The sequence below is a fragment of the Pyricularia grisea genome (genome assembly GCF_004355905.1).
Source record: "Pyricularia grisea strain NI907 chromosome Unknown Pyricularia_grisea_NI907_Scaffold_2, whole genome shotgun sequence".
NCBI lineage: Eukaryota > Fungi > Ascomycota > Sordariomycetes > Magnaporthales > Pyriculariaceae > Pyricularia > Pyricularia grisea.
In genome coordinates this window covers 3633877-3660295 of record NW_022156717.1, presented here as the reverse complement: position 1 = coordinate 3660295, position 26419 = coordinate 3633877, and the positions used below count along the sequence as shown (strand labels likewise).

Genomic DNA, 26419 nt, shown 5'->3' with positions numbered 1-26419 from the left:
AGAGAAAAACTTGCTTTTTATTGCTGGAAATGAAGACAATTTCGCGCCCCAACAGATTCCTGTCGCCAGCATCCAAGACATACCTACCTACTTCCTCCTACTGTAGTACCGACCAGTAGGGTACATAGATGGGCGCATGCCCACCTACATGCCACCAAGCTTCCAGCCTGCTGTACGCCCGGTACCTATGTCCCTACGATCCCTTTAGCCGGTTTGCGGGGTATTCCCCGACTCGGCTGAGGCGGGAAACAGAGAAAGGGTTTTGGCGTGTCTGTCGGCAAAGTACCTACCTTACCTACCTTACCGCCCTTCCCTATGTGGTCAATTGAACTGCATATTTATGGCTCGATCGATCTGGTCGGCATGTGGGTAAATAAACTGCCGCACTCCGTTAGCGGCATGTACGTAGGCAGGTGCATGTAGAGCTTAGCTAGCTACATTGCCTACCGCCACATGTTTAGAATACAGCTTCTCCATTCTGCTGCGGCAGCAACATCTACAGTACTCTTACCGTAACTTCGGTCAACTCTCATTCTTGGAACCAAACAAGGAAAACTCATCCAAGCATCGGCGAGGAACCTGTGGCAACTTGACGTCGTTTTTGAACCCTTAGTCTTTTACATTCCTTGCAATTACTACCTGGGTAAACCTTGGCAACAATCACCCCTAAGGCCAGCGTTTACGGTACACGACCACCATGTAGGTACCAACTCAAGCTCGATTCGTGACAACTTATCTAAAACTTTGACCCCTCATAAGGATGCAACGATCGCGCCCCTTCAATCCAGATCCCGAGCGTTTGGGCAACGCTAAGAACGGGCAGTAGCCCAACGGCTTACAACGTAGGTTAAACACAAAGCAAACTGATAACATTAAAGGGGAAAAAAATAAAAATAAAAAATAAAATGGCGGAATACATGAATAAGCTATATTCTGCGTTAGTCCACAAGGGGGAAGAGGGTGACTCCTCTGAAGAGAATATCTGAAATATCTGATGAACGGGGGATTGTTGGCTCAAGGTCACCATTGATAGACAGCTTGTTTTTTTGTTGTTGTTTTTCAAATCGACTGAAGTGATAATGACAATGATTAAAGATGATTTGCAACATCAAACGTAAAGAAAACAAGGAAACCAAAGAGGTTATTCCAAGGCAGACAGAGGTATGATGGGTTGTTACCGAGGTATCCAATCTACATTATATCCTATCCTTATAAAGGTAGGTAGCTATGGTCGATGTTAACATGTGTTTTGTTACCTGTTTCAATGTCACCAACCGATAGCTAAGCTCATACCTACCTCCCTTAGGTGGTACCTACCTTACATAGGTTGCCTGGGAGGTAGGTTTGGAAAGGAAAGTGACTGCTAGCACCAATGAGAAACCAGTCTCTCCTTCCCTCTGTGACTCGTTGAAACTGTGTGTCGTCGTTTCCCGACTGGAAATCTCTGGGCAAATCCCTTTGTGATAGACAATCATTCGGCCCTATCGTCTCGCTCTGTCTCAAGGCGCTTGCTTACCAATGAAATTGTCGTGCATTTCTCTACTACCTACCACCTTACCTAGGTACCTTAGGTGCCTACATTACCTTACTATACTTGAACTTCAAGTGCAATGCCCCCTCCCCCCAAAACAGGAAAGCTCCACGGATCTTAGCCACCATCGGGATTCGGCATCGAAACAGAAACAGCAAATAAATGCAGGGATGCATACGATTGTAGTTCAGTTCTACTGATTGCTCCCACTGGCCAAGAGTTAGCGGCTTACCAACGACGAGACAAGCGTATCATACGACTCGTGGTTCAAGTTTGCAAAGACACCACTGTTGTGTGGTGGCAGACATGGGCGTCCTTTCGCCGGTACAAAGAACGCAGCAAAGTCCCGCGTTGCCTAACGTAGTAACTGCTGACAAATGTCAGTCATCAAAGACTTGAGGTCGCATCCCGACTCGACACCCTTTCGTTGCAGTTATCAATGCTGGTTGGCCTCCTGCCAAGCCTTCTATTACTATGCCTTGCCCAGCCAGATCGTCAGGTACAGCAGTGCCGAAGTCTAGGATCGTCGAATATCTCGGACGATAAAACATCAGCAGCACCACGCTTCATCCGATCATATGGCTGTGATGCAAATGCTGTGATGGTGCGACAGACACAAAATTCACCAATGGCCAAGACAAATAGATCACGGTAGTGATCTGATATTGGTCAGCAAAGAAGAAGAAGCAAACCCAAAATCAAGAAAAAACTGGTATTAGTCAACCACATGGTAGTTCTCCCCCTGAATCGAGGACTGGCATCGGGACCCGAGTACTAATGAGAACTGCCTGGCTCCAAGGGCCCAGACTCATAATGGACTGAACAAAGAAAAAAAAACAGACATTGTCTTAAATCGATGACCCCAAAGTATAACCGGTTGTTTGGATGGTCAATCGAGTTAAGCCCCAATTTTAAAATAAAACCAAGATGATAGGGCTGGGGCTTCATGCAGACACAACAATCTAGACTTGGTCTCTGTTCTCACGAAGAAACTACGGAAGGAAGCGTGTATGTTCATCAAACTGACATGGCCACACTCATGGCCACCAGCCAGCGATTCATCTGCGAAACCACTACCGAGTGTTATCGACGCTTTCCCAGGGTTCAGGGGCTCGGCTTCTCCCACGATCCACTGACCAAAGGGATGACTGCTCACAGGAATGTGCAGCCCCGCTGACCCCCTACCACGAGTCGTCTGGACCTCGCACGCGGGGATTGTGCAGATGGGACGACACTAGTTACACGCTGTCTGCATAGACTCTGAAAGCAATCCGAGATAAATGGGAAACTGGAGACACCGTCTAATGTTTATCGCCAAATCGCGGTCCATGTTAATAGGTGGGACAGAAGTTTTTGATCAAAGTCAAAAAAAGATTTTGGGATATGCAGCCTGGCAGCCAATCTCTGCTTTAAGAAACAATCCTATGTTTACTTTTGGGTTGGCTCCGAGGAAGATGTCTTAACCGGCCGAAGGGGCTTCGGCGACACTGGCTTGATATAGTAAACCACTCCGAGGTATTCGAGTCAACGTGGTAACCGGGTTGAGCTGAACGACAAGCGCGAGGCTGAGCTGAACCTTTTTGCTAGAGGTGGTCAAAGACACCGGGGGGTGGCCGTGTTAAGCGCGAGGCCAGGCCGGTCTGTCTGGTGGTGTTCATGGTCACGAATCCTGCCTAATCGGGATAGCCGGCTTGCAACACGCGAATGTGCCGAGCTGTTCCGGTCCGCGAGTTAGCGCGAATTCTATACCCAGGTCGACGATGAATGTCAGTCGTGACAGCAGTGGCACTTGTTCCGCGGAGAGCTCGATACCAACCGTAATAGGAGATGGAAGATGGAACAACAACCTTCCAAAGAACCAAGAAGACGCCGTCCGGGTCCAAGATTTGCTGGGATACACTAAAATATGCGTATAGCAGTAACGTGAATTAGATGTTCGTATCCTCGTGTATCTGTGTATCAGGACAGACCTATCTGTGCCAAAGGTGTCCATACCTCTGAAGCCTCTGAGCGGTAACTCACTTCACATCTGCAAAAAATTCATTTTGATGCTTCCTGCTTCGAGTATACCATCCTACCCGCTACCCACGTCTCTTCGACGGCGAAATCGCGCAGCCTGTCCTCAAGACTAATGACTGGGTCCAGTGATTCCAGGGGCTGATCGATCACGACCCAATCAGCAAAAGAGCCCTTCTGAATGACGCCCGCCTTGCCCTCCAAGAAAGCGCCGTAGGCGGGACCCCTGGTGAACCCAGCCAACGCCTGGTCGATGGTGAGGGCCTCCTCCAAGTGCCACCCGCGGTCGGTGATCCCGTCGGCACCTTTGCCGGTCCGCGGGTTCTTGCGCGCGACGGCGGCGTAGATGCCGTGGAACGGATTCGGCGGCTCGACGGGGAAGTCGCTCCCCAGGACGGGGTTCAGGGGCAGAAACGTCTTCATCCGGTAAGCTTCGGTGCGCGTCCTCTCGGCGCCGAGCCGCAGCTCTGCGTAGCTCATGTCCGACGTTGCGTGGGTCGGCTGGATGGACGGTATGATGCCCAGCGCAAACATGCGCTTCTGATCGTCCGGGTGCACAATCTGCGCGTGCTCGATCCGCATGCGGTACCGCTCCTCCTGCAGCCTGCGGAGGGCGTCACTGTCGGCGGCGTCGCCCAGACCGTCGCGCAGCACGGCCTCCATGGCGTCGATAGCCACCCGGTTCGCCAGGTCCCCTATCGCGTGAATGTTGACCTGCCAGCCTCCGGCCGCCCACTCGCGTGCGACCCGCATCAGTGTCGAGGCGTTGACGAGCAGCGACCCAGACGCCCCGTCGTCAAGCCGGTCGCTGTAGGGCTCCAGCATGGCTGAGCCCCAGCTTCCCAGCGCCCCGTCGCCAAACAGCTTGATGCTGCGGATGGTAAGCATGTCGTTATCCTCCTGCCTGACGGCAGCCGCCTTGGCTAGGCAGACCGTATTGCGCTCCTCGCACTCGAGCATCGCGTATACCCGCAGTGTGAAGCCGCTGCCCTCCTCGCCCGCTGCAGCCATGGCCTGCATCATGGCCAGGTCCGTCGGCGTCACCCCTGCGTCGTGCATGCCCACCAGCCCTACCTTGTGAAGAGCCTTCATGGCCGTCCGCACAAACTCCTGCTTGGTACGGCGGTCAGGGTGTGGCCACAGCGCCGTGACGATGTCCATGGCGTTGTCGCAAAAGACGCCCATGCCGGGGTCACGGATGATCTCGCCGCCGGGTACCTCGTGCGGGAGGTCGGCGGGCATTAGGTCGAGCACTGACTGGGACACCCAGGTGCAGTGGACGTCGACCCGGTCTACCATAATGTAGAGGCCCCTGAGCCGCTCTTCCCGGGCTAGCATGTCCTTTGTTCAAAGTGTTTTCTCAGTTATCAGCATTGCAACAGAAGAAGAAGAAAAAAAAAAACAGCCCCCAAACGTGGTGGAATCCTTACAGCACTAGGCATGCCCCCCAGAGCCATCTGATCCCACCCGACTCCCCTGATCCACAAGTCCCGTGAGCCGACGCCGGGATGGGCCTCGAGGTATGTCACGATCCTGCGGTTGACCTCGTCAAAGGACGAGGCCCCAAAGAGGTCGACCGAGTGCAGGAACTCGCCGTACTGCAGCAGGTGCCCGTGGCCATCCCACAGGCCCGGCATCGCATGTCCTGACCGCACCTCGACGCCGGGAACCTCGGAGGCCTCGGCGTGCAGCTCCGTGACGCGTCCGTCGCTGACGGAGAAGCAGTCGGCCCTCGCCGGGTGTTCGAGCCCCGTTCTGACGCCCCTGCTGTAGCAGTACGTCTTCGTCTCTGCTACTCCGAAAGATGCCGTAAAGTCTGCCGTCTGCCATCGCTGCCGGTAAAAGATGGCCAGACCGAGGACGAGCAGCGAGAGCAAAAGACCCCGCTTGGTCGTCATCAGTCCCGCCATGGCTGACGTTTTCTTTCCTTTTTCTCTCTCGCGTGGGGGGGTTTTTTTTGTGGCTGGATGCAGCTTTTGGATTCTAGGGGAATCGGATCACTGCAAAAAAGAGACGGTCAATTGGGTGGTCGCCGCTGCAATTTTAACCTGTTATCCATTTGGGTCTATTGCTATTGGTGCCCAAAGTAAACTGGCATTGATTATATCAGACTGACTTCATTCAGGGTTCCCACCCCGCTCCCTGGTTACCGTTAATACCCCTGAAATTCGAACCCAACCGCATCCACACACATCAATCGATGGCTCCCTGTTAGCTACTATAGTCATAGTAGTGCATCTGCAAACTTTCCTTCTATCCATCGAGTCAGGCCTTTGTCACAAATCAGACGGCGCACAAGCAACATGGTTATCAATCAGTTGGAAATCGTCTTGAAATGATTATGTTCTAGAAGAAAGACAGACATAAAAAAGCACCACCAACGCCCAAGCTTGCATCATCCAATTCCCCGATGAGACCAAACACGGCCCACTTCCTATGGGCGTCAAAAACAGTAGCCAGACCACACCCTAAACCTCAAAGTCAAGTGAACCGGCTTCACTAGGCGCCAAAGTACGCCAGAACGCCATTCTGTATGAAATACAAAAGAAATTTCCTCTTGTGCAGCGAGTCGCAATACCAGACACTACTCAAACTTTCCGGCAGCAAACAATCCACCGACAACCTTGCTCCTGTCCTCGGCACCCTTGAACTTCCTCTGCTCTCGCCTCCTCTCCCTCTCCGCCAGCGCGGCGAGACGCTCGTTCTCGCGCGCAAAGTAGTTGATTCCAGATCGCTTGCTGGCGTTCTTCTTGACCTTGGCGGCTTCGTCACCACCCATGGACCCCGCTGCACTGGCCGTTGAGGCCGAGATGGCGGTCCCGGTGCTAGACGAAACACCGTTTCCGCTGGCTGCCATCGAGGAGTTGGTCGTGGCGCGCCGCAGCAGCGCCGGGACCTTGAAAGAGCCCGAGCTTGAGCCCGCCACGAACGCGGTGCGAGCGCTGCGGCTGCCGCCGTCGTCCGAAGACACAGATGAGCCGGAGCGCTTGAGACTGATGCGGTCGACTACGGAAACCTCTGCGGCCCTACGGCGAGGGTTGCGGTTCTCTTTGTTGCTGTTGACGCCTGAGCTACCAGATGTTCGAGGTGCCTCTTCTTCTTCAGCGTCGGCATCGTCACTTTCCGAGTCCTCTTCTGTGGCTGGGACAACAGAAGACATCGAGTTATGCTCCTCAAGGAGGTCTGAGAGCGACTCGCGGACCTCACCCAGGTTGGATGGCTTTTGGAGGTCCTTTCTACGACGCTGAGGTCCAGGAAGCCTGCCCGTCACAGCAGGCGCAGCACCTTCGGTCGTAGACGGCTGGCTGTCAGGAATGGCGTCGTCTTGCTGCGACTCGGATGGTGCCAAAATATCTAGCATGTCCTCGTCATCACTGCGATCCTCAATGGTCCGCATAAACGCCGATGTACGCGGATTCTCTGCCACCTTGGACACACGCTCATCAGCGAACAATGCCTTTTGCATCTTGGCGAACTGTCGACGCTTCATACGACGGCGAGCCTCGCCACCATCATCCTCATCTGAGAGGTCGCCGTAGTCAGCACCCCGCTTTCGTCGAAGCATCCCCGAGGTGATGTCTCGGAAGAGTTTCTCTACTTGCTTCTCATCGTCCGCACGCTCGCGATCACTGTTCAAGTAACAACGATGGTTAGCAAAAGAATGGCCAGGGAGGCTTTTTCTTCTTCTTCCTTGTCACAGGGGTTTCACTGGTGAAACTTACGCATAGATGGCGGCAATCTTGGACTTCTCCTCTTCGCTGGCTTTGGTGCGGTCGTCTATCATGTCTTTGACATCCTCTCCATCGTCATCGCTGTCCTCGCCCTCGGCGCCACCAAGGCCAGCATACTCGTCTTCAGACTCCTCGGCCTGCTCCTGGAACATCTCTTTGGCTTTGCTCTTCTTTCTGTCGAAAGCTTCCTGCTTTTCCTTCCGAACGGCTGCCTTGTTGAGCACGCTGAAGGCATTTGCCGCCTCTTGAGTGCCAGGAATGAGTTCATCCTCAGCATCCGCCACCCGCTCATCACCTTCGTCTCTGCGCGGTGCTACGTCCTCTTCATCCTCGTCCATGGCCACGACCTTGCGACGAAGCTTGCCCCTGCGCATTACAGGTGACTCGGGAATGGCCGAAGGTTCTCGGGACTGGGTATCATTCACGGCCACCGTGTCCACAGTCGATTGTGGGAGATCAATGAACCTGTCCTTCAAGGGTGTGCGACCCTGGAAACCGCCGTCTTGTGTAGCTTCGGGGAACTGAGACGCCTGAGTGAAGACGTCATCTCGCATCAGGCTGCCGAGTCCATGAACTTGAGACTGCGTGTCAAAATCGAAGTTTACACCGGCGTTTTGGGTTTCCTCGGCCTGCTGCGGTGCAGGTTGAGTGTCCATGATGGAGCTTTCGGGCTGTTCAGCGATCGAGGCCTGTGGGAACGTGGTCTGTGGCATTGCATCGAACGTAGGCCGCGGCTGGGAGATGAGAGTGGATGCAAAGGGGTCAACCTGGCTGTCATCCATGGTGCCAGCAAAAATCTGAGTAAGTCCAAGTCCAGCGGCCTCGCCAGCCTTGACCGGGAGACCGGGAATGAAAGTCTTGGTCGCTGAACGCAGAACTGACTGAGGAGGCAATGGTGACTCAATCGATCTAGTGGATGGGGATTTAAAAGCGGTGGACTTGGATTTTGGCGTAGCCTCGACGGCGCGGGGCTTGTGATTCGGGGTCGGCAATTTCTGTACCGGGAGCTCGTCTTCCTCCTCGTCATCTGAGATAACGGTCGTATGTTTCTTGGCGCGGCGCGACTTCTGCGGCGCGACGCCCAAATCATGGTCTTCGTCTTCTTGTTCCGCCAAAGAATCAACATCAGACTCGGCTTGATCGTCCACGAGGCCTTCGGCGACAGCTTCTGTGTCGTCCTCTGCCCCAGACTCCATATCGGCATCTTCGACTTCGGAGCCGGAAAGCTCAACCTCCGAATCTTGCTCTTCTGGGGCCTCGTGGTAGTCACCTTCCTCATCGCTGTCGTCCCAGGCGAGAGGGTCGACCTCGCCAGATCGTTTTCTATCCGCCTTGCTCTCCTCCTTTTCTCGTAGCATGATCTCCTCGGCCTCTCTCCTGGCAGCAGCCATAATGTCCTCCACATCTTGCATCTCTCTTTCGCGTTCCTCCTCTGTCTGGATGTGGACGCCCTTGGCCCGGAGAGCCTCGAAACGACGTTCGCGCTCAATGCGAGCCTGTTCGCGCGCCCGCTGGTGCAAGGTGAGCTGTAGCTGCGCGGCTGTCATGGTGGGCTGTTTGGCCGATCCAAACTTGCCCCGTCTCCTAGACTGGTCCTTGCCCGGAGAGCCACCAAGCTGGGCGAGAACCCGCAAAGCCTGCATTGCTCCATCGCACTGCTTACGTTGGGCAGGTGCATTGTCAAATATGGCGTCTAGCTTGCTTTTCTTTGTGTTCACTATCATGAGATCGTCCTCATCCTCGCCCAAATCGACCGAGACTGTACTGGGCAACGTGACCCTGAACTGGCGCTTTGGCTTGGCCGCGTTGTTCACAGCATCCAAGTCTGCGGTCGTTGCTTTGCCCTTGCCCTTCTCTAGCATTTTTGCGGCTTGTTCCTCGGTTGCTCTGGCAACCAGCGTAGTAAGCTCTGGCAAATCTTTATCATCGCCAGCTTTCGATTTGGGGTCGGTATCCATCGCCTGCTCGGTGCCAAGGGATTCTGACGGGCCATCGCCATCTGGCTTGTCGGCCACAGGTGGCGAGGTTGGTGGTGTGGGCGATTCGCTCATCTCGGCGTCCGTGTGGTGTGTAGATACAGGAGTCGCGGCCCTGCTAGAACTTGCAACAGGGGCCACAGCAGCCTGTTCTTCCACGACAGGTAGGGTCGATTTTGAAGCTTCATTCGCAGGTTTGAAGTTGAAACGTTCAAAGAGCGATGCCTTGGTAATCTTCTTTTTGGTCTTAGCCTCATGTGCGAGTTGCAAGCTACGGCTGAGACGCTGCGTCTCACGGTGCATCTCTTCGAGAGCCTTCTTGCTTGCCTTGCGAGCCGATGGGCGGCTTGCGGCCTCTTGGGTGAGCTTCCGGCCGCCATCGTCATCGGTGATGTTGTCTGACTCCTCGCCGCTTATCCCATCGGCCGCCTCATCGTCGTCTGGCCCATGATCCTTCTTGTTCTTCTCTTGCTCTAGTTTCTCCCGAGCGATGCGCTTCTGTTGCAGCTCCAACAAGCGATTCTTCATACGCTTGCTTGTGTTGGGATTTTCTGGCAGGTCTGCATCTTCGTCGGATACATCGCCTGCATCGAATGGGAGCGCGAGCTCCTTCGAGGGCGTAACAAAGAGATCCGGCGACGAGTCCCTAGCAGGCGTCGGTGTTCTACTCCTTGCCCGAGGCGCCTTCGGGCGTCTATTGTGTAGTTTTCTGATGTCATCCTCATCCTCATCTTCAGCATTATCAGCCTCGACCGATTGGGCTGCAGGGGTCCTCGTGGCATCGACGGCATTAATTGGTGTGGTTTCTTCTTGAGGATCCAGTCCTAAAAGTCTCCTCACACGATCTCTTGCTCCTTCTGTAGGCTTTGACTCCAATTGCACTTGCTTGGTAGCATCAACTTGCATCCGAGAAGCAAGTCGTCCTCGGGGTCTTAGTATGGCGTCGTCGTCTTCGCTTTCGTCCTCATCGTCATGGCTAAGCTGAGGCGTGTCTTCTTTTGTTGTGTTTGTAATAGTGGGTGTGCCCGGTTCTCTGCCGTCTTCTTCGTCTGAGCTTTCGTCTATTCCTGCAAGTAACCTACGTAGGTTTGACTTGGGAGAGAGTAGGTGCGTTAAAGGTTTTGACGCGTTTGGGGAAGACGCTGGTGACGATAAAGAGTGGGAAGCCATGGCGAAGGTCGACTAAATTATGAATGATAAACTGAAGCCAATTTCTTCAATATGATCGCATGCTGGGGTATTAAATGAGGTATACAGTACTGTGTATCTTGTATGGAGGTGAGTGGTAATGAAATTGTTGTTGATGGGGGGACGATGTAGGGTGTGGGGGGGCGAAACGGGAATCTCTTAAGAGACCTTGACGCGTAGTTTAGACGCGAATTTCGCGACTGAGACCCACCCTTAATTGACGTAAAGTGGGGCATCGCACGCGCGACTTTACAGTAGATGGGAGCTCACACGCTCGAACATGGTTATTGTTCACATGGGTTTACCGGTACATGTGTTTAAAACCTCTTTCTTCCATATGTGGCAGGCATTGACAATAACAATTTATATCATTTGGTGCGTACGTACTGATGAGTCCTCATCCCCGGGTATCGTTATTTTATAAGTACAACAAGACAGACTGCTTTAGCAGCAGGGCGTTGAATACACAAGCGGACTCAAAGCTTGTTGTCGCATCGTGCCAAGACCAGCAGCCGTCTGGCCGCTCAACCACAACCGGCTTTCCCCATCCAAGACACCCAGACATTTCACTGGGGCGTTGAAATCGAATGTCTTCGCTTTGTACAAGAATAAAAATGCAAGAAGAAAAAAAAAGAAAAGACGAAAACCCAACCAAAAAATAGAATAGATGGTAATCTGGTCTTGGCCAGAGCCCCCATCCCATATAGGAGCAGAACGGCGTAAAAACAAAACAAGCCAAGATGAGCCACCCAAGCTCAGTCTCCCTCTCTTGCTCCAAACGCCATGTAGCAATGCAAGATGATGTTAAAAAAAAATCGCCTAATCCATGGTTTGAGCGTGTGATGAACTCCATAAAAGAGGTTGTTGAAGATGACCGTCAAGGTAGCGCTGGTGCGTGAGAGATTGAATTGCGCTTCGTTGTTGTTTCTCCATCTTTTGCAATCGAAAATGAAACCACTTGTCGGCTTCAAACTGGCCTTCCAGCAGACAGAATGACTTATGCAGTCAAACAGGCATCGAGAACATTGTCAAACGTGCCGCTGTCGTCGAAATCGGCACCTTCCCACCATATATCGTCGTCCGAGTTGTCGACATCCATCGCATCTTCGTGAGGCACTCCATTAGGTAGTCCAATGCTCGTCTTTAGACTCTTAGCCTTGACAGAGGCGTCCACCATGCGCGTGTCGCCATCCCTGTCCTTTGGTGGCTCCCCTCCTATCCATGTGTAGTCCTCCCAGGCCTCCAGCTCTCCTTCGCGGTAGCTGTAGTTCATAGTTTGACTGATCAATGGGAAGTTCGCCAAACCACACTCGCCCATGTCCAGAGCTAGTTGCAAATCAGCCATCCCAACTGGCCCCTGTTCACTGGCGGATCGCGCCTCGATGGGTAACAACCCGCTCTTATCTCTTGAAAGTTCTCCACGCCTGGCCGATTCCTCCTCCCTAGCCAGCTGCTTGCGGTACTTATGCGTCTGTATCCATGTTGTTCCTTCCGTTATGTTGCTAGAACCACCGCCCAACTCACCGGGCCCATTGCTTCTAGTGCGGCAGAGGATCGCGGATAATACTTCTTTTATAAAAACCTCGGCAGCCACAGAGACAAATCCCGCTGCCTCGGGAGCATGCCCAGATACCAAGCCAGACTCATAGCAGAAGGGTAGCATGCGTGCCTCGACATTACTTGTGTCTGGGAACTCCCCGGATTCGACTGCGAGTGGTTGTGCATATCGTTTTCGAATCTCGAGGTCCCAATCTGGAAGAGATATTCAAAGTGTTAGCAAGGGGAGAGCGCGACTTGGAGGAGCAAAGCGTTAAGAATGCACGTACTCATGCGATTCAAGCCACCAGCAGCACTTTGTGGCACGTCTTGTATTCTTGGGGCTTTTGCCCTGTGATGTTCGGAGAATACACCAGCGAGAGCTTCGTGCGGGTCCACAATCTAGAAGGCATCGCAGGTTAGATGAGTCGGCTGAAACCTGCAAGCTGCTGAGCAATTCGTAACACACCTCGTTTGTAGCAAGATCTTTGATGCGCCGCCGATCTCTGGCTGGCAGCTGCATGACCTCGCCCTTTACCCTCCGCTCTGTAGCATCTCCGGTTACAGGCTTGCTGCTGGCTGTCGCCGAGGGCTTGTCATTGGCGCTGACCCATGGGGCAAGCCCCTGGTCCGGCATCTCGCGCGTGACATTTCCATATATGGCGGCGATGAGCTGATTGTGAAGGTGCTCTTTTTCGCCATTGGCAGAGAGAAGAATGGGATCAACGCGCTCGGAGAATTCAGCTTGTGTAAGTCGGCCTGGTGAAGCGCAAGGCGCAAGCGGTTAGTAATACAAATCAGGGACATGTTTGCGATGAATTGTCTGTATAACAAGTGATATGAATGCCGCAGACGTACCAACAAGGAACTGTGATGTCGTCTCCTTGTACACCGGCCATAGCTCGCTCCCGATGGCAGCCTTGAGGGCTGCATAAACGGGCTCGAGGTCTATCCGGGCGGGGACCGCATTGCTAACTTTTGGCGTCTTCTGTAATGACGAAGCTCCAACAGTAATGGATTTATGAGAGAGCACCGGGGTGGTGAGGCCGATTGCAGGCCGGCTGAGCTCGGCGGGGTTCATGGTATAATCGAATCGGGGGCGAGGTTTGGGATGAACGCGACGCCGGCTGTGGCCGACAGCGTCGCTCTACGATTCGTAGCCCAGCGCAATGGCAGAATCGGTAATTTTATGGCATTGGGATGTAGCTGTGGAGTATGCGATCACGATTTTGATGTCGAATTGATGATTTTAGTATGTTGTGGCCGTAAGATGCGATGGCGCAGTTCGCGGCGAGCATCTAGCATGGCAAATGCTGGCTGGCTTTGATGTCACGCATTCAGCAATTCTAATTGCCTGTCGGTAAATTTGCGGAGAAGCACTTGGGCTGGCCTGGCTGCTGTGATTCCCATTGTGGAGGGATGGTCCGGGGGGTGTTCCCAAAGAGTGGGACCGGTTATTACCAAAACCCGAACCCTACAATATTGGGGAAAGCACCTAGCCAAGCTAAGGTAGGTAGGTAAGGTAGCTACTTGTACGGAGTAAGGCGCGTCAGAGGCGCGTTCAACTTTGGTTTCCCCCGCCAAAACGGTGACATACGGTTGCTATCACGATTGACTTTATAAAAAGACGATCGCTTTAACTTGAAAGTCTATACAATCAATCCCTTTACCGGTATCGTGGTGAATTCAACAAAAAGCCAGGCAACTGTAATTGTTAGTACCGCCCTTTGGGAGTTATTGGACCCCGATTGGGGGCAGCCATGCGACAACAATGTCGCAACAACGCATTGCCAACGCCGTCGAGGGCCTGATAGCCCACCTCGTCCCCGCCGATCCTAGCAACAGCGAACGAACGCAGGAGCGTCATGAACACTGCTTTCAACTTGTCAACAATATTCTCAATAAGTACGCAATTTTTTCTTCTTTGAAAGTAAAATATCAATCCAACTGTAACTTTGTCTATAACCGGTAGCATGCATTCCTTATGCTAATAGCTTCCTCCCTCCACCATATAGTCAGACCTCACCTCCTATCTCATCTGATGTCAACCATGCCTCGGACTTGATCAAGCGTAAGCTGATACAGACGAATCCCACACAAGCCCTGCGCTTTGCGAATCTGTATACTCGCCTGCTTTCGCTACCTGTCCTAGACAAGAAGTGGGCTATATTGCACCTCCTTTACCAACTTTCCGATTCGCCGGACCCCAGCGAACCTCTTCCACTCAGCTCTCTGCAGCGAAGACCAGCGCCTCCACCAAAAGAGAAAGATATCGCTCATAAGCCGCCGGAGAGGGACCAGGCTTCTAGCTCATCTGCTTCTGCGTCCTTGTCTCGAGGCTCGGAGGAGGAGCTCAACGATGCCTTCCAACCTGCAGGCCTCAAAAAGTTCCCCCCGGACAAGGCCAGAAGGGGCCCTGCCGAGGAAGCCAGAGTTGCTGCTGCAACAGCTGCTGGTGAGGACATGGACGTGGACCCAACACCCGCAAGGGATGTTTCCTTGAAGACTACCCTACTGGCGGAGAACTCCCTGGAGATTAATCCATCAGAACCTGTGCTACTACGGGATCTGCCCTTTACACTGCAAGGGCTGTCCTCGACTACGCTGCCGTTTTCATCCAAATCAAGCCTGAAACTGCCACCTACGTTGCCCGCCCCAATAATATCACTACTACATCAGTTGGCGGAACCCTCTCTCCTGTACCGGCGGCTCGACTCCTTTGTCAAGTCGCCTGCAAACGGACTGCTCGGTCAAAGCCTACGATCCGCGATGACTGGTGAGTTGCGTTCGTATCTTGGTCTGGTGGCTACACTCGAGGCCCAGATACGACGTGCTTTGGCCGCACTGGACGAATCAGCACCTCGACACGGCATCGGCAAGGCCGGCGTCACTTTGAAGAGGCTAGTAGTTTGGACACGAGAAGCCACCATGGGCTTACGGCTGCTCTCACTAATTGCGGAAGAGTCGCGCAAGCACCATGGCGGACGTCTCATATCACTCATCCACGGATTTTTGACGTCGCATGGCGATCCAACTGTCGGAGCTTTTGCGGAGCGGCTACTCACACATGTAACCCGCCCCTTTTACGACATGCTAAGGCATTGGATATACGATGGCGAGCTCTCAGACCCGTATCTTGAGTTCTTTGTAAGGGAGCAAGATCCCATGGCTGAGAAGCACAAGGAGGCCAAGGTCAAAGGACTCAGCTCATTATGGAATGACAAGTATGAGGTTGATGAGTCGATGGTTCCCGGCATCATCAGCGCCGACTTTGCACAAAAGGTGTTTCTCATTGGCAAGTCGCTCAACTTCATACGCCACAGCTGCGGTGACTCCCAATGGGTAGAAGAGTATAGCAAGGCAGCTTCAAAGGAGTTGCGGTATGGAGACACAGCTACCTTGGAGGCTTGGATCGATGAGGCTTACAAGACGACAATGAAGCGGTTGATGCACCTCATGACTACCAAATTCCATCTCTTTGAACACCTCCAGGCCATGAAGGACTACATTCTTCTTGGCCAGGGTGACTTTATTGCTTTACTGATGGAATCCCTTGCACCGAACCTTGACCGCCCTGCCGGTGCCCAATACCGTCACACTCTTACCGCCAAGCTGGAAGAGGCCATCCGGGGCTCTAATGCACAATACGCCAGCCCAGAAGTCCTGCGGCGCCTGGACGCTCGCATGCTACAGCTGTCGCAGGGCGACATCGGCTGGGATTTGTTCACACTCGAGTACAAGATCGACGCGCCAGTTGACTGCATCCTGACCGAGTGGCACGGTAGACAATACCTGAAAATGTTCAACTTCCTCTGGCGTGTCAAGCGCGTCGAATTTGCTCTACACTCGGTATGGCGGAAGAGCACCACAGGCTCGCGCGGCGTCCTGCAGACTAAGGATCCGGCAGTTGCGCAGACCTGGCGCACCACGCGTGGGACCCTGGCCGAGATGGTCCATTGGGCTGGCCAGCTGCAGTACTACATCCTGTTTGAGGTTATCGAGGCCTCATGGGGCCAGCTCCAGAAGGCGCTGAAAAAAGAGGACGCCACGCTCGACGATCTGATCGACGCCCACACCACGTACCTGGACACCATCACCCAAAAGGGCCTTCTCGGCGCTAAGCGCAAGACCGCGACCAGTGCCCCCGCCGATGCAGGCGCGGCTGACGAGGAGCGCTCTGTACCCATGAACCAGATCGCCGACATCTTGCGCAACATCCTATCTTACCGCGACAGCGTCGACGGCCTCTACTCTTGGGCCGTGTCGGACTTCACCTCGCGCCAGAACGACGCCATCACAGCAGCTGCCGCCCACGAGGACACCGAGATGGGCGGCACCGCCGCCAGCGGCAATAACCCACTGGGATTTGCCTCAGCCGCTGCCTCCGAGTTCCCTGCTTTGCAGGAGCGCCTGCGCGTCTTGGGAGCCGACTTCCGCAAGCGTGTCCAGAGGTTACTAGGCGACCTGGCATACACCTCGGAGCACGAGACGCGCTTCCTGGGCCTGGCCATGAATTTCAACGACGTCTACCAGCCAATGCTCAGGGCCAGACACAAGCCTGGCGGCAGCGGCAGGGCTGCTGCTGCCGCTGCCGCCTCGGCCGTCTCCACTACGGGGTCTGTGAGGGGCGAGCGTGCTGCAGAGTGAGTGGTTTTGAGAGTGAATGTTGCTCGCACTCTTTCGCTCCTCGACACGGGCAACTAAACCTTGTCTGTTGTAACAAACAGAGTGCGGCGGGTGGACCCAAGTTAGATGCGTCGATCAGTTTTGGTCTTTGGCTGGATGGCGATGTTGCCGCAATAGTCTGACATAATGACGCTTCAACCTGTATGAGGGTGCTGAGGTAGACAGAGGCATTGTTGGTTGGCTTTAGTAACGAGTTTTGCTCAGAAGGCGGGCCTGGTTGTCCCGTTGGGTCTACCTACAGCATTATGCAAAGACTGTACCTAGTGCGCATGTGGTTAGATACCCCAAATAGCCAATGAATTGTGATGAATACATCCATTACTTCAAAGTTGCTGTTAGTCGCATAGTTTACGCCTGTTCGGTTCTTCAGTCATCACATAGCAAGCCATAATGCATGTTTTCTTCCGAATAGATTTTGCTCTTGTCGTGTTGGTAGATATCGTAGCTTTAACTCATCGATCGTCCCTTCATACAAGTCATAATGTGGTAAGGCAAGCCCATCCATCCCTCACCAAGTGCGACTTGCCCCAAGGATGATGAAGTAGACCGCCAATATGAATGATATGATGTGTATCCCTCATGAGAGGTGCAGTGAAGATTGCGTCCACGCCCTATCCCACAAAAGAAAGAAAACATAAAAAAAAACAAGTTGATCAAGCAGAGAAGTCAAAAATAAGATGTGGAGAAAGCAACTGAAGATTCCATGTGATGAGACAAGAGCAATCATGAGAAAAACAGGTACTTCCACCGCCCGACACCAAATCGTCAAAGGTGTTCAAGGTTCATAAGTAGCAAACCAACCCAGTCCTTCCCGGAATTTGTTACACGATACACCTCCCAAAAAAATTCCAATGCGATCCCTTCCAGGTATAGATAAAAACAAGGGGAATATCAAATGACCACCAGACTCCAACGCCGTCAAAGATGCGGGGGGCTTCGAATATGATACAACCCAACCAATCATCAGACACAAGCGTTCATCGACCTCTATCTATTCTTTTGCTCTATGCAAAAGGGGACTATGATTATACGTCTTGTCAAAACAGTATTCATCATTTCCCTCCATGCGCTCAAGCATGTATTAGTATAGCACCGCCAATTTCAGGCAGAATATGTGGAGAAACCCCGGTCCTGCGGATTATATGTAATGGGTTGTGATGGATGTGCATGGGCAACTGATGCCCAGATTATTCCGCAGAAAACCAAAAAAAGGGTAAAGCTCCGTAGTCGTAACATTCGTCGTAACATGGTGCAAATCATAGGTGACACTTTGTGTCCGCCGTGTTTCTGTCCGTCTTTCTTCTTTTTTTTTCTTGTGCAACGCAACTTTGATCAAAACCTGGCATCATGGCCGTAGGTAAAAGAGGCGATCATTCGAAGAGAATATCCAGCAAGATTCTCGTCTTACAATTCAAGGACAACTCCAAACAAGCTTCTGGCAGATTCGTTGCCATATCCAGTATCTAGAACAAGATGTCTCGGCACTGGGGAAAGCGGTTGAATTTCTAAACGTCGGTCATCTCGACGTCCGTATTGGTGTGTGAGGACTCAACCGGGGACCTGTCAACGGGAGCAGGACCCCAGTTGCCCTCAAAAACTGTGGCAGGGGCCCGACGCGAGGTAGAAACCCACTGCATGGATGCGAATTGCAAAACATCCGCAATCTTGGGTCGATCGGCCGGCTCGGGCTGAATCAACCACTGGACAAAGGTGTCAAGAGACCCAGGGTCCTCAGGGTTGAGCATGAAGGCCGGCGCGGTAGGCTCAGAGACCCGTTTAGTGCCAAAAAGGTTGCTGGGGTTGTACGTCTGCTGGCCGAGACCGAATGGGAACTCGTCCCGGCGGGATGCATGCATATCGAGGCCTGCCACAACGTCCTCGAAAGGAGTTGTTTCAGGGGCGATGGGCACACCGCGAAGGTCTCGCTTGGTTTCTTGGGTCTCGGCAGAGGTGAGAGCCGGAATGCCGGACAGATCACCATCCCTGAGCGAGGACCACATTGGGCCGTTGTGCGGGAGGATCGAGTTGCTGGCAGCCTCGAGAGCAATTAGACCCAGGGCGAAGATATCGCTAGGCTTGTCAGCCTGTCCACGCATAGCCTCCCGTGCCATGTATTGGCGGTCACCCTCAATATCCCCTCCTTTCGCGGCGGGCCATGAGATGGTCATGCCAAAGTCACCAATCTTCAGGGTGCCGTCAAAGGTGATAAAGATGTTGGCAGGCTTGAGGTCGAGGTGGATAAAACCGGCCTCATGAATCGAGTTGAGACCCTGTGAACGGTTAGCTCAAGTGCCCACAGGTTAATCAAACACGCCAGTACAATGAAGATCAGGTTGCACATACCTGAGATATCTCGAGCAGAATCTTCCAGATCCGGAAGTCATCGAGGCGACCTGGGAACCCAGCTTCGCTAAAGAACTTTTCGAGGCTACCCTCCTCGCAGTATTCGGTCTGAATGTAAAGGTAGGAATTCTCATCCCAGTGATCTACATACTGCAGAATGTTGTCGCGATCTTTTAGGGACCTAAGGACGAGCGCCTCTCGAAGCTTGTTGTCCCGATCCTTCACACCTCCAAAAGCAGTCTTAAGCTTTTTCACAGCATAAACTTTGTCGGCAACTGGAGTTGGTGGTGTACCCATGAGGCGACTGACGGCGAAGAGCGATGGTGTAGACTGAGCTGACACCTTGAAGACTTGAGAAAATTCCCCGTCTCCAATAGACTCAATCTTGGAGAACTTCCTTGCCAAGCTCATATCAACTTCACTTGCAGTGTGCCCATTCACGGGGGTAATTGCACGGCGACTGCCAAAAGACATGACCGAGGTACGCCCAAAGTTTGTTGTTGGAGTTGCAGGCGGATCGACAGCCAAATGTCGGTTCTCATGATGATTCGAAATCGAGAGGCGGCTAGCATCCGGTGGCATCATAGACTCCTGGGGAGTCTTGGGGGATTCGGAACCCATGTTTTGCAAAGGGCTCGCTGAAAAGTCATATTTGTCAGTACAATAAATCATCAATGTTGAAATACACTCCACTCTTACACCGGACGTGGACTCACAATTCATGTCCGTCCTGACACGCGCAAGCGACGCACCGAGTGCGGCGGGGGATGCGCCAAAGCGACGGGTAGAAAACGGGGTGGTAGAAATAGCTCCAGTCGACACGGACTTGCTCCCTCCCAGCGCGCCCTTTGTGGGCGTGGGAGGTAGATCAACGTCGAGAGCAAGAACAGAGTCAACATCTGAATCAAAGCTGAGCAGACTACTCTTTCGGCTGTGGCCACGGTTCTTGAACAATCCTCCGTTCCTCTCAGAGTTTCCAAAAACCGAAAAGCTTGGCTGAGGCGCAGGGCTGAAAGGTGTTTGGTCCGAAACCACTGACTTGCGCTGCTTTCGGGCACTTCCGGATGAAGGAGGGTAAGTGTTGTGGGGATAGTTTTGGCTGGTCTGGAAAAAGTCCCTCTTGTTGTTTTTGCAAGGAGTATCAGGCATAATCAGCTTCTTGCCTCCTCGGCCAATGGGTCCCAGTTCCGGGTTACGATTCATCTTGGACACCAGCCCAGTTGACGCAAAGGCGGCCTGACATGGCCTGGCTGATTTGTAGGCCGGAGTCGAAATAACTGGTTGTGCATTTAGCGGTAGTGACCTTGCAAATATGCTGGTGCCTCTTGACCTGTTCGGGGGCGGAGCAGGGAAATGTGTTGGTGACTCTTCAGTCACGCTCGAGCCCGATGAAGAGGTTGCAATAGAGGCCGTGGTCAAAGTCCGAGAGAGTGGATGTGGCTGGTGAGGGCGGTCCAAGACATGAGCTGATGGATTAGGAAGCGGACTGCGGGACGAGAAAATACTCTCACGCGGCTCCGCCTGCATGAACTGATCCAACGACCCACGTGTGTGCTTGTTACGCTGAACAGGTGTAGCAGCCTCGGATGAATTTTGGCCCAACCATCTTTCCCCGGCACGCTTGCCCCATGATGAACGCGGATCATGTCGTTGAGAAAGTGTCGATTTGCGAAGGGAGGAGGACCGCTTAGGTACATTCGCATTCGGTGATGGCGATGGTGGAGGAGCGATATCCCGGGCAATTGCAGCCATGGAGCTCGTCAACTTGTACTCCTGGTTGTTCAGATCGTCGTGGATTTCAAAACTCGATCGGGGAGGTGTTGGTGTCGGCGCGTGGTCCATGACGTTGAAGTCTGGCCCGAAGTTGACAATACCGTGTAGACTACGGCGCTTCGCCACAGGGCTGCCCATCGGATCTGCGCTCATCATATCGTCGGTCCTCTTGAGCGGACTTACAGTGTTGTGATGATAGGTTTCACTCTTGACGTCAAGAAATCGCGATCCCGGCGATGCACCGCCCTTTGAGGCACCGGTAAGGTCAAGGTGCATGCTATGACGCGACCCAGCCTTTTGGCTCATGACGTTTGAGCGCGCAGCTTGTCCTAACTGCAGCGCAAACGTATTAAAGTTCTCCTGCCCAGAAAGAGATTCGGGGCTCTGTGCAGGCGATGGTTGCGGAAGTGCGTTGCCAATATCGTTGTTGGAGCTCAGAGCCCTTTTAAGTGGGCTCCTTGGCTGCAGGCGCGACCGTGTAGGGGGTTTTGCGGATGCAGCCTTTGGACGATTCCGAAGGGCAAATTTGGCGGAGCGAAGTGGCGAGCCGATGGGAGTCTGTGCGATTTGACCTGCCTGAGGCTGAAAAGCGCTCGGTGTTGTTGCGTAGGTAAATGTCGCAGGCGTTGTTGATTGTTGTTGCACTCGCTGCGATTGAGGTGTGGGGCAGGGTGACTGAGGTGATGGCGATTTGGGCGATGGAGAGCCGACAGACTTATCAGAAGAATCCGATGCAGTGCGCAGCAGGAATTTTGATGGCGAGCGGGAAAGAGAGCGCCTCAAATGGCGCACGGCGGCCGACACGTCGACGTGATGCACGTTTGTCGGCGAGGGGAGAGTGAGAGTACCTCCGCCCGAATTGGAGAAGGACATTGTTATGGTGGAATGTTCTGGTCTTGCTGTACGGGAGTGGATGCGTGCCCTCCGGTATTTTTCCCCTCAAAGCAAAGGCCTCCGACTTGGAAAGCCAAGCACCCTACAGTCCACACCACCTAGCTGGATCTTTGAGTCCGCCACGGTGATTGCAGACGGATGCTGAGGGAAGGACCCTTTTTTGCAGCCGAATGTAGTTGCCAGTTTCCTCGAAGGTCAATAGCAGTATGGTCCCGAGTTACCTGACCAGTCAAACTAGGAAAGCGCGGCTTGGTGGATAGAACTAAACAAAAATCAAGCCAGAAAAGTAATTGTTACAGGCAGAAAAAAAAAAGTCGGAATCGCTGCTGACAATGGCGGTCCTGACTTGCTGACAGTTCGAAGTATCGATCCCAGGCTGACGAATAGAAGGAAGGTAGATGGCGACTCAAAAAGGAGTACCTTGTGAGGAAAAAGGGCGCGCAAGTCGAGTTGTTTATCCTAAACCATTCTGATGGTACAAAACAACAACTGGTCGGTCGGTCGGTTGTCTGGTTGACTGTAGGCTCTGATTGCCTCAAGACAAGTGACGGCTCTCTGTCCGAGGACAAAGCGATGCGCGCGCGCACTTTGGGACCGGGCCGCTGGAGACTGACTGACTGACTGACGTTGTTGGAGTTGAGGGCGCAAAGGAACTAAGGGAAGCTGGAATGTCCGTGTCGGAGACTTGGGGCAGGACGGGAGACAGTTAAGGTCTATCCTGGGGGGGCTGGGCAGGGCCCGTGCAATCAACCAACAGGGTCCAGAAATCGGTGGCAAATTATGTCAGGGATTCCTATACGCCCTGTCAAAGAGGGAGCGCAAAGAGAGAGAAAAATCGGAATACCGGGGTTATAGGCAAGGTACCTAGGTTTCTGGAGATGGGGTGGGATTGAAGGATGGGTGAATGAACAAGCAATTAAAAAAATTTCAACTTGACCAAGCAGCTTAGCAGCATGTCTATGGATAGGCTGAATTAAGCAGCTTGGAGTCAAAAGTGTTTTGCGCAAATATTTGGTTGGTCGCAGTCACTTGGGATGTTTTGCGACCGGCTCGTGTGGTCCGAAAGGTGGAAAGGGGGACTTTGGTGTTTGTGGATAGGAGGCCGAAAGAGCGACTCTGACCAACTCAGTTGCGACTGATTTGCGAGGGGGGAGGGATTGGTGGGATTGGCAAGGAAGTCGCGTTTGTTGACATTACTTCCCGATTAGGCCAGATTACACGTTGTGGGACGCGTCTAATGCAGGGACCAGGGTTTTTAGCAGGCCCCCCATCCAAAAGTAAACGACGGTCAGCCCCACCAGCTTTTCAGTTGTTTTTGTTTTTGTTTTTTGTATTATTTTTTTTTCCCTTCGCGAGGTCTCATTGTCGCACGGTGCGGCCTGCCAGCCAGTGATGTGGCGCCGGACATGGTCCGTTCAGTGCCAGTTTTCGCACCACTTTTTCTCTGGCAAAGTCTTACTGAAAGACATTCAGAGGCTTGGTCATTCCAAGTCAACAAGTGTTAGAGAATCATTGTAAACAAAGTTAAATTGTATAATACAACAATCCATTGTACATGCATTCTCGTATAGATTGGTTGCTTTCTCTTTCACCCCCATCGCACTACCACGCTCTTCCTTTCTTCTTTTTGTTTATATTTCCTAATTCAGTCGCGCGCACTAAGTAGTGAAAAAAAAAGTTGGCGCCACGCGGCCACCCTGGAGAGCTTCCCCGGCCATTGTTTTCGTCCACCCCGGCTAGCTGTGCACCGGATTGACTCAGGACGCGACCTTCATAAAATGGGGCCAAAATTGTGCGCGTTTCATGGGATGAGGGCCTCAGCCGCGGTTCCCTTGGGCTGGATAAAGAAGTTCTTACTGCAGCACGCTAGAGCTGCGACCCGTGAGGTGCCGACCCAATCAGGAGATTTTCAACAGTTGGCTGATCTCGTGACTTGGGGCTGTTCCGTCTCTCTGTACCGTACTGTACTTGGTTCGCGTTGGGACACGGCATGACGTGTGGATCTCTTTTGGTGATGTAGGTAGGAAGATGATGGCATTGTTTACTTTGCTTGTCAAACCCGACGCAGTTTCTAGGTGCGGGACAAAGCGCATTGGGCTTCTTCAAGCTTGGTTGGGCTCAGGGTCGAGTCGATCTCGACCGCACTAGACAGTTTACTCTGAAGCAAAGGGTCCAACGATGACGGCCACTTTACTTGGCTTGGAAGGGCCGCATCTCAGCGCGACGGAGGGTGTGCAAACAAAAAGGTCCGTATCATGAGGTGTGATGTAACTACGAAGTAATATTCAGGAGGTACGTACCAGTCTTTGCTAGTTAGTCTGCCTACGGAGTAATCTGATGGAAGCATCACTTACCAAGCGTTCGTAGTGTAGCAGCGAATGGTGTCATTGACCCGCTACACGCACAGTGTTATCCAACGTCGCTTTCACGCGGTTATTACCAAAAGCAAGAGAGAAGAAGTAATACCAGATCGGCGGCGGCCGAAGATCGCGAAGCAGCAAACTAGGTAATTACAGTAAATACCTCTCTTGGTTTAAGGTACGAGATATCTGACATCAATTAGGCTGGCATGTCAAAAGGGGCCTGTTCCAAATACGGATAGCAAAACCGTGGCATCCGGCGCAGCATTTTAACGGGGTACATACAGTCAGTCCTTCATAGTATTATGTATATTCATAAGCCAGACGTCACCAGACCGACTTTCTGCATGCTTTCTCCAGTACCTGCACAACAGTGGATTTATCAAAGTACTAGACCTCACATTTTTACTCCTCCCCCTCGAAGAGCCCCCCTTTCATAGCCAACCCCCTCGTTTGTGCAGCATCCCTTCTCAAACCGCTTAATTGCTAATGGCACTAGACCAGGTGTTAGGGTGTATTGTAATAGAGAATTTTGGGCCAACGGGTTGGATGGGTCTTTGTTGTTGGCTCCTCGGTTGGGTTCAAAACTGAGGCGAACAGCTTACATTACTTCGTCTTCGTAGATACCCGCCGCAGGGGGGGCTGCGCATTACCACGTACATACAGGAGCAGAACTGTACAGTTAGTGCCATAATTCCCCTCCCGCTCCTGCCTCCCCGTCTACTTCGTACATCCCATCCCCTCCCCTGGTAATGCACGGGCATAAAAATGATAAAATCAGATGGGTTGGTCACAGTGCTTCGTGAACAAGTCGTTTTCCAAGTGGAGAGAAGGAGGTTAGCAACGGGGGTGAGAAAGGCTTCCTGGTCGAACTCAATTCAGTTACACAAAGTGGGACCTCTCACCATCGCAAGTGAAAATGGAACAAAGTAAACAAAACAAACAACAGTTTGCAAAAGTAGCGACTGGTCATCGATAGTGTCAGCGGCGGTGCATTGTTGCCGAATTCGGCGGGGTGCCTCTAGAACCGATGGAAGGTATCAGATAGATTATTTTCTTTCCCTCGTAGCTTTGTTGTTGTTTTCTCTCTCCTTTTCTCCCTCTCGGTTGGGGGTGGTTTAATTTTGATCGATAGACCGATATTACTCGTTTCAATGCGTATTCGTCTGTCTGGTTAATCTTCAAGCCAAAAAAGATGCCGGACCAGTACCACCGGTGCGCTCTCCATCTCGCTTCGGTACCCAAATCTACTACTTACCCAAGAGGCTCCACCTGGTTCCGGTGCTTGTGATCCTTGTCTGGTTCCCGCTGCATTGGTGATCATCTTTTTTTGACAGTCCTTCCTCGCTGCCGCGCGCCACGTAATGCGATCCGATCCCACAAAATTCGCGGGTTAGACTTTTTTTTTTTTCTTTTTTTTGCTTCTTTTCTTTTTTTGTTCCTTTCGCGCGGCATTGCATGTAATCAAGAAGATCCTTCCATGCCATGATGGGCTTACAAGGCTCTACCTAGGCTCGGAAGAAAGAGTAGGGTAGACCATTTTCTCCGCCTCAAGAACTAAATCTCACATGGTTTGGGGAAATAACCTGGGAGTTGGCGCATTGAAAGGAGCCGATATTGATTTCTGGCTGATCGGGGTCGATTCATTCGATTTATTGATCTGATGGCTTTTTTGTTTTTTTTGTTTTTTTTTCTATCCTTGTCTTGCTTATGCGGACGAAGAATCGGATTCGGACATTTCGTCCACTGACAAATCCAACGTCCACTGCTGAGATATCAGAGGTGATTAGGTGTTGAATGTAAGCGAACACAATACCGACCTGACCCATGGTACAACAGCTCATGGCACCGGGTCGTATTTTCCATCTGTCATTTGGGCATCATCTGTCATACCCACACATAAACAGGACCCTTTGTGCAGGGTTTGACTTTTTGACAATTGACATGTTTACGAGGGCCTCTTTCTTGACGACAAGAAATCCCAAGCGTCTGACTTCGTAAATCCTTGGGCTCTGGAAGGGAAGACGTTAATCTACTCTGTAGGTTCGTACTAAGAACCATACCAGACCTGTCCAGATCTAGTCTAGTCCACTATTTTACCTGTTTGTCTGGAGTATTAAGATTATAAATTTTATTATTTACTTGGTACTTTAATTAGTCTGGACTAGTCCTCTCCGGGAGGCCCGCCGGTCGCGCTTTTACAACCTGCGGAAAGGCCCTCATCTGGTGCCGCCGACCGGCCAGACATCTTAGCTAGGTAGGTAACAAGCTAGGTAGCTATCTGGACTTTGGCTAGCTGGTTGGAGAAAGAGCTGCAGCAAAGAAGAGCGTGCGCATCTTGAAGATCCGCGGGCCCTTTCGGAGGATCTAGGTGGATCTAACAAA

The 26419-nt window shown here is 52.4% G+C and overlaps 7 protein-coding genes across 7 annotated transcripts; 2 read left to right on the top strand and 5 right to left on the bottom strand.

Annotated features, from left to right (window-relative positions):
* Positions 1-3571: 3571 nt before the first annotated feature.
* PgNI_03678 (uncharacterized protein) lies at positions 3572-5521 on the bottom strand (the record flags this gene model as incomplete). Its single annotated transcript, XM_031123732.1, has 2 exons — positions 4978-5521; positions 3572-4888 (listed from the first exon to the last, which is right to left on the bottom strand). Exons 1-2 carry the CDS (start codon positions 5455-5457, stop codon positions 3572-3574), a joined length of 1797 nt encoding a protein of 598 aa, XP_030984678.1. The 5' UTR covers positions 5458-5521.
* Positions 5522-5876: 355 nt separating this feature from the next.
* PgNI_03677 (uncharacterized protein) lies at positions 5877-10424 on the bottom strand (the record flags this gene model as incomplete). Its single annotated transcript, XM_031123731.1, has 2 exons — positions 5877-7176; positions 7270-10424. The coding sequence occupies 2 exons, from the start codon at positions 10422-10424 to the stop codon at positions 6132-6134; spliced, it is 4200 nt and encodes a 1399-aa protein (XP_030984685.1). The 3' UTR covers positions 5877-6131.
* Positions 10425-10791: 367 nt separating this feature from the next.
* On the bottom strand, positions 10792-13302 carry PgNI_03676 (uncharacterized protein). Its single transcript, XM_031123730.1, has 4 exons — positions 12837-13302; positions 12448-12737; positions 12269-12380; positions 10792-12194 (listed from the first exon to the last, which is right to left on the bottom strand). The coding sequence occupies exons 1-4, from the start codon at positions 13057-13059 to the stop codon at positions 11440-11442; spliced, it is 1380 nt and encodes a 459-aa protein (XP_030984686.1). The 5' UTR covers positions 13060-13302; the 3' UTR covers positions 10792-11439.
* Positions 13303-13694: 392 nt separating this feature from the next.
* Positions 13695-16625, top strand: PgNI_03675 (uncharacterized protein; the record flags this gene model as incomplete). The annotated part of the gene is made up of 2 exons (XM_031123729.1): positions 13695-13883; positions 13994-16625. Exons 1-2 carry the CDS (start codon positions 13750-13752, stop codon positions 16623-16625), a joined length of 2766 nt encoding a protein of 921 aa, XP_030984683.1. The 5' UTR covers positions 13695-13749.
* A 454-nt stretch (positions 16626-17079) lies between these two features.
* On the bottom strand, positions 17080-22511 carry PgNI_03674 (uncharacterized protein). The gene is made up of 3 exons (XM_031123728.1): positions 19724-22511; positions 19008-19645; positions 17080-18934 (listed from the first exon to the last, which is right to left on the bottom strand). The coding sequence occupies exons 1-3, from the start codon at positions 21651-21653 to the stop codon at positions 18170-18172; spliced, it is 3333 nt and encodes a 1110-aa protein (XP_030984684.1). The 5' UTR covers positions 21654-22511; the 3' UTR covers positions 17080-18169.
* A 1309-nt stretch (positions 22512-23820) lies between these two features.
* On the top strand, positions 23821-24350 carry PgNI_03673 (uncharacterized protein). The gene is made up of 3 exons (XM_031123727.1): positions 23821-23920; positions 24082-24180; positions 24238-24350. Exons 1-3 carry the CDS (start codon positions 23853-23855, stop codon positions 24305-24307), a joined length of 237 nt encoding a protein of 78 aa, XP_030984681.1. The 5' UTR covers positions 23821-23852; the 3' UTR covers positions 24308-24350.
* A 422-nt stretch (positions 24351-24772) lies between these two features.
* On the bottom strand, positions 24773-25699 carry PgNI_03672 (uncharacterized protein). Its single transcript, XM_031123726.1, has 3 exons — positions 25293-25699; positions 24940-25200; positions 24773-24832 (listed from the first exon to the last, which is right to left on the bottom strand). Exons 1-2 carry the CDS (start codon positions 25519-25521, stop codon positions 25016-25018), a joined length of 414 nt encoding a protein of 137 aa, XP_030984682.1. The 5' UTR covers positions 25522-25699; the 3' UTR covers positions 24773-24832; positions 24940-25015.
* Between the last annotated feature and the right edge of the window lie 720 nt (positions 25700-26419).

Bases quoted from the DNA above. Each gene is read 5' to 3' on its own strand.
- PgNI_03676 (XM_031123730.1), bottom strand. From the start codon at position 13,059: ATGAACCCCGCCGAGCTCAGCCGGCCTGCAATCGGCCTCACCACCCCG. The intron at 12,381-12,447 runs GTGTGTTACGAA...GATGCCTTCTAG, and splicing joins AAGATCTTGCTACAAACGAG to ATTGTGGACCCGCACGAAGC. The intron at 12,195-12,268 runs GTACGTGCATTC...TATCTCTTCCAG, and splicing joins TGGTGGCTTGAATCGCATGA to ATTGGGACCTCGAGATTCGA.
- PgNI_03674 (XM_031123728.1), bottom strand. From the start codon at position 21,653: ATGTCCTTCTCCAATTCGGGCGGAGGTACTCTCACTCTCCCCTCGCCG. The intron at 19,646-19,723 runs GTGAGTCCACGT...ATGACTTTTCAG, and splicing joins TGTCAGGACGGACATGAATT to CGAGCCCTTTGCAAAACATG. The intron at 18,935-19,007 runs GTATGTGCAACC...AACCGTTCACAG, and splicing joins TTCTGCTCGAGATATCTCAG to GGTCTCAACTCGATTCATGA.
- PgNI_03673 (XM_031123727.1), top strand. From the start codon at position 23,853: ATGACGGCCACTTTACTTGGCTTGGAAGGGCCGCATCTCAGCGCGACG. The intron at 23,921-24,081 runs GTCCGTATCATG...CTACACGCACAG, and splicing joins GAGGGTGTGCAAACAAAAAG to TGTTATCCAACGTCGCTTTC. The intron at 24,181-24,237 runs GTAATTACAGTA...GACATCAATTAG, and splicing joins ATCGCGAAGCAGCAAACTAG to GCTGGCATGTCAAAAGGGGC.
- PgNI_03672 (XM_031123726.1), bottom strand. From the start codon at position 25,521: ATGGCATGGAAGGATCTTCTTGATTACATGCAATGCCGCGCGAAAGGA. The intron at 25,201-25,292 runs GTAAGTAGTAGA...TTAACCAGACAG, and splicing joins AACCAGGTGGAGCCTCTTGG to ACGAATACGCATTGAAACGA.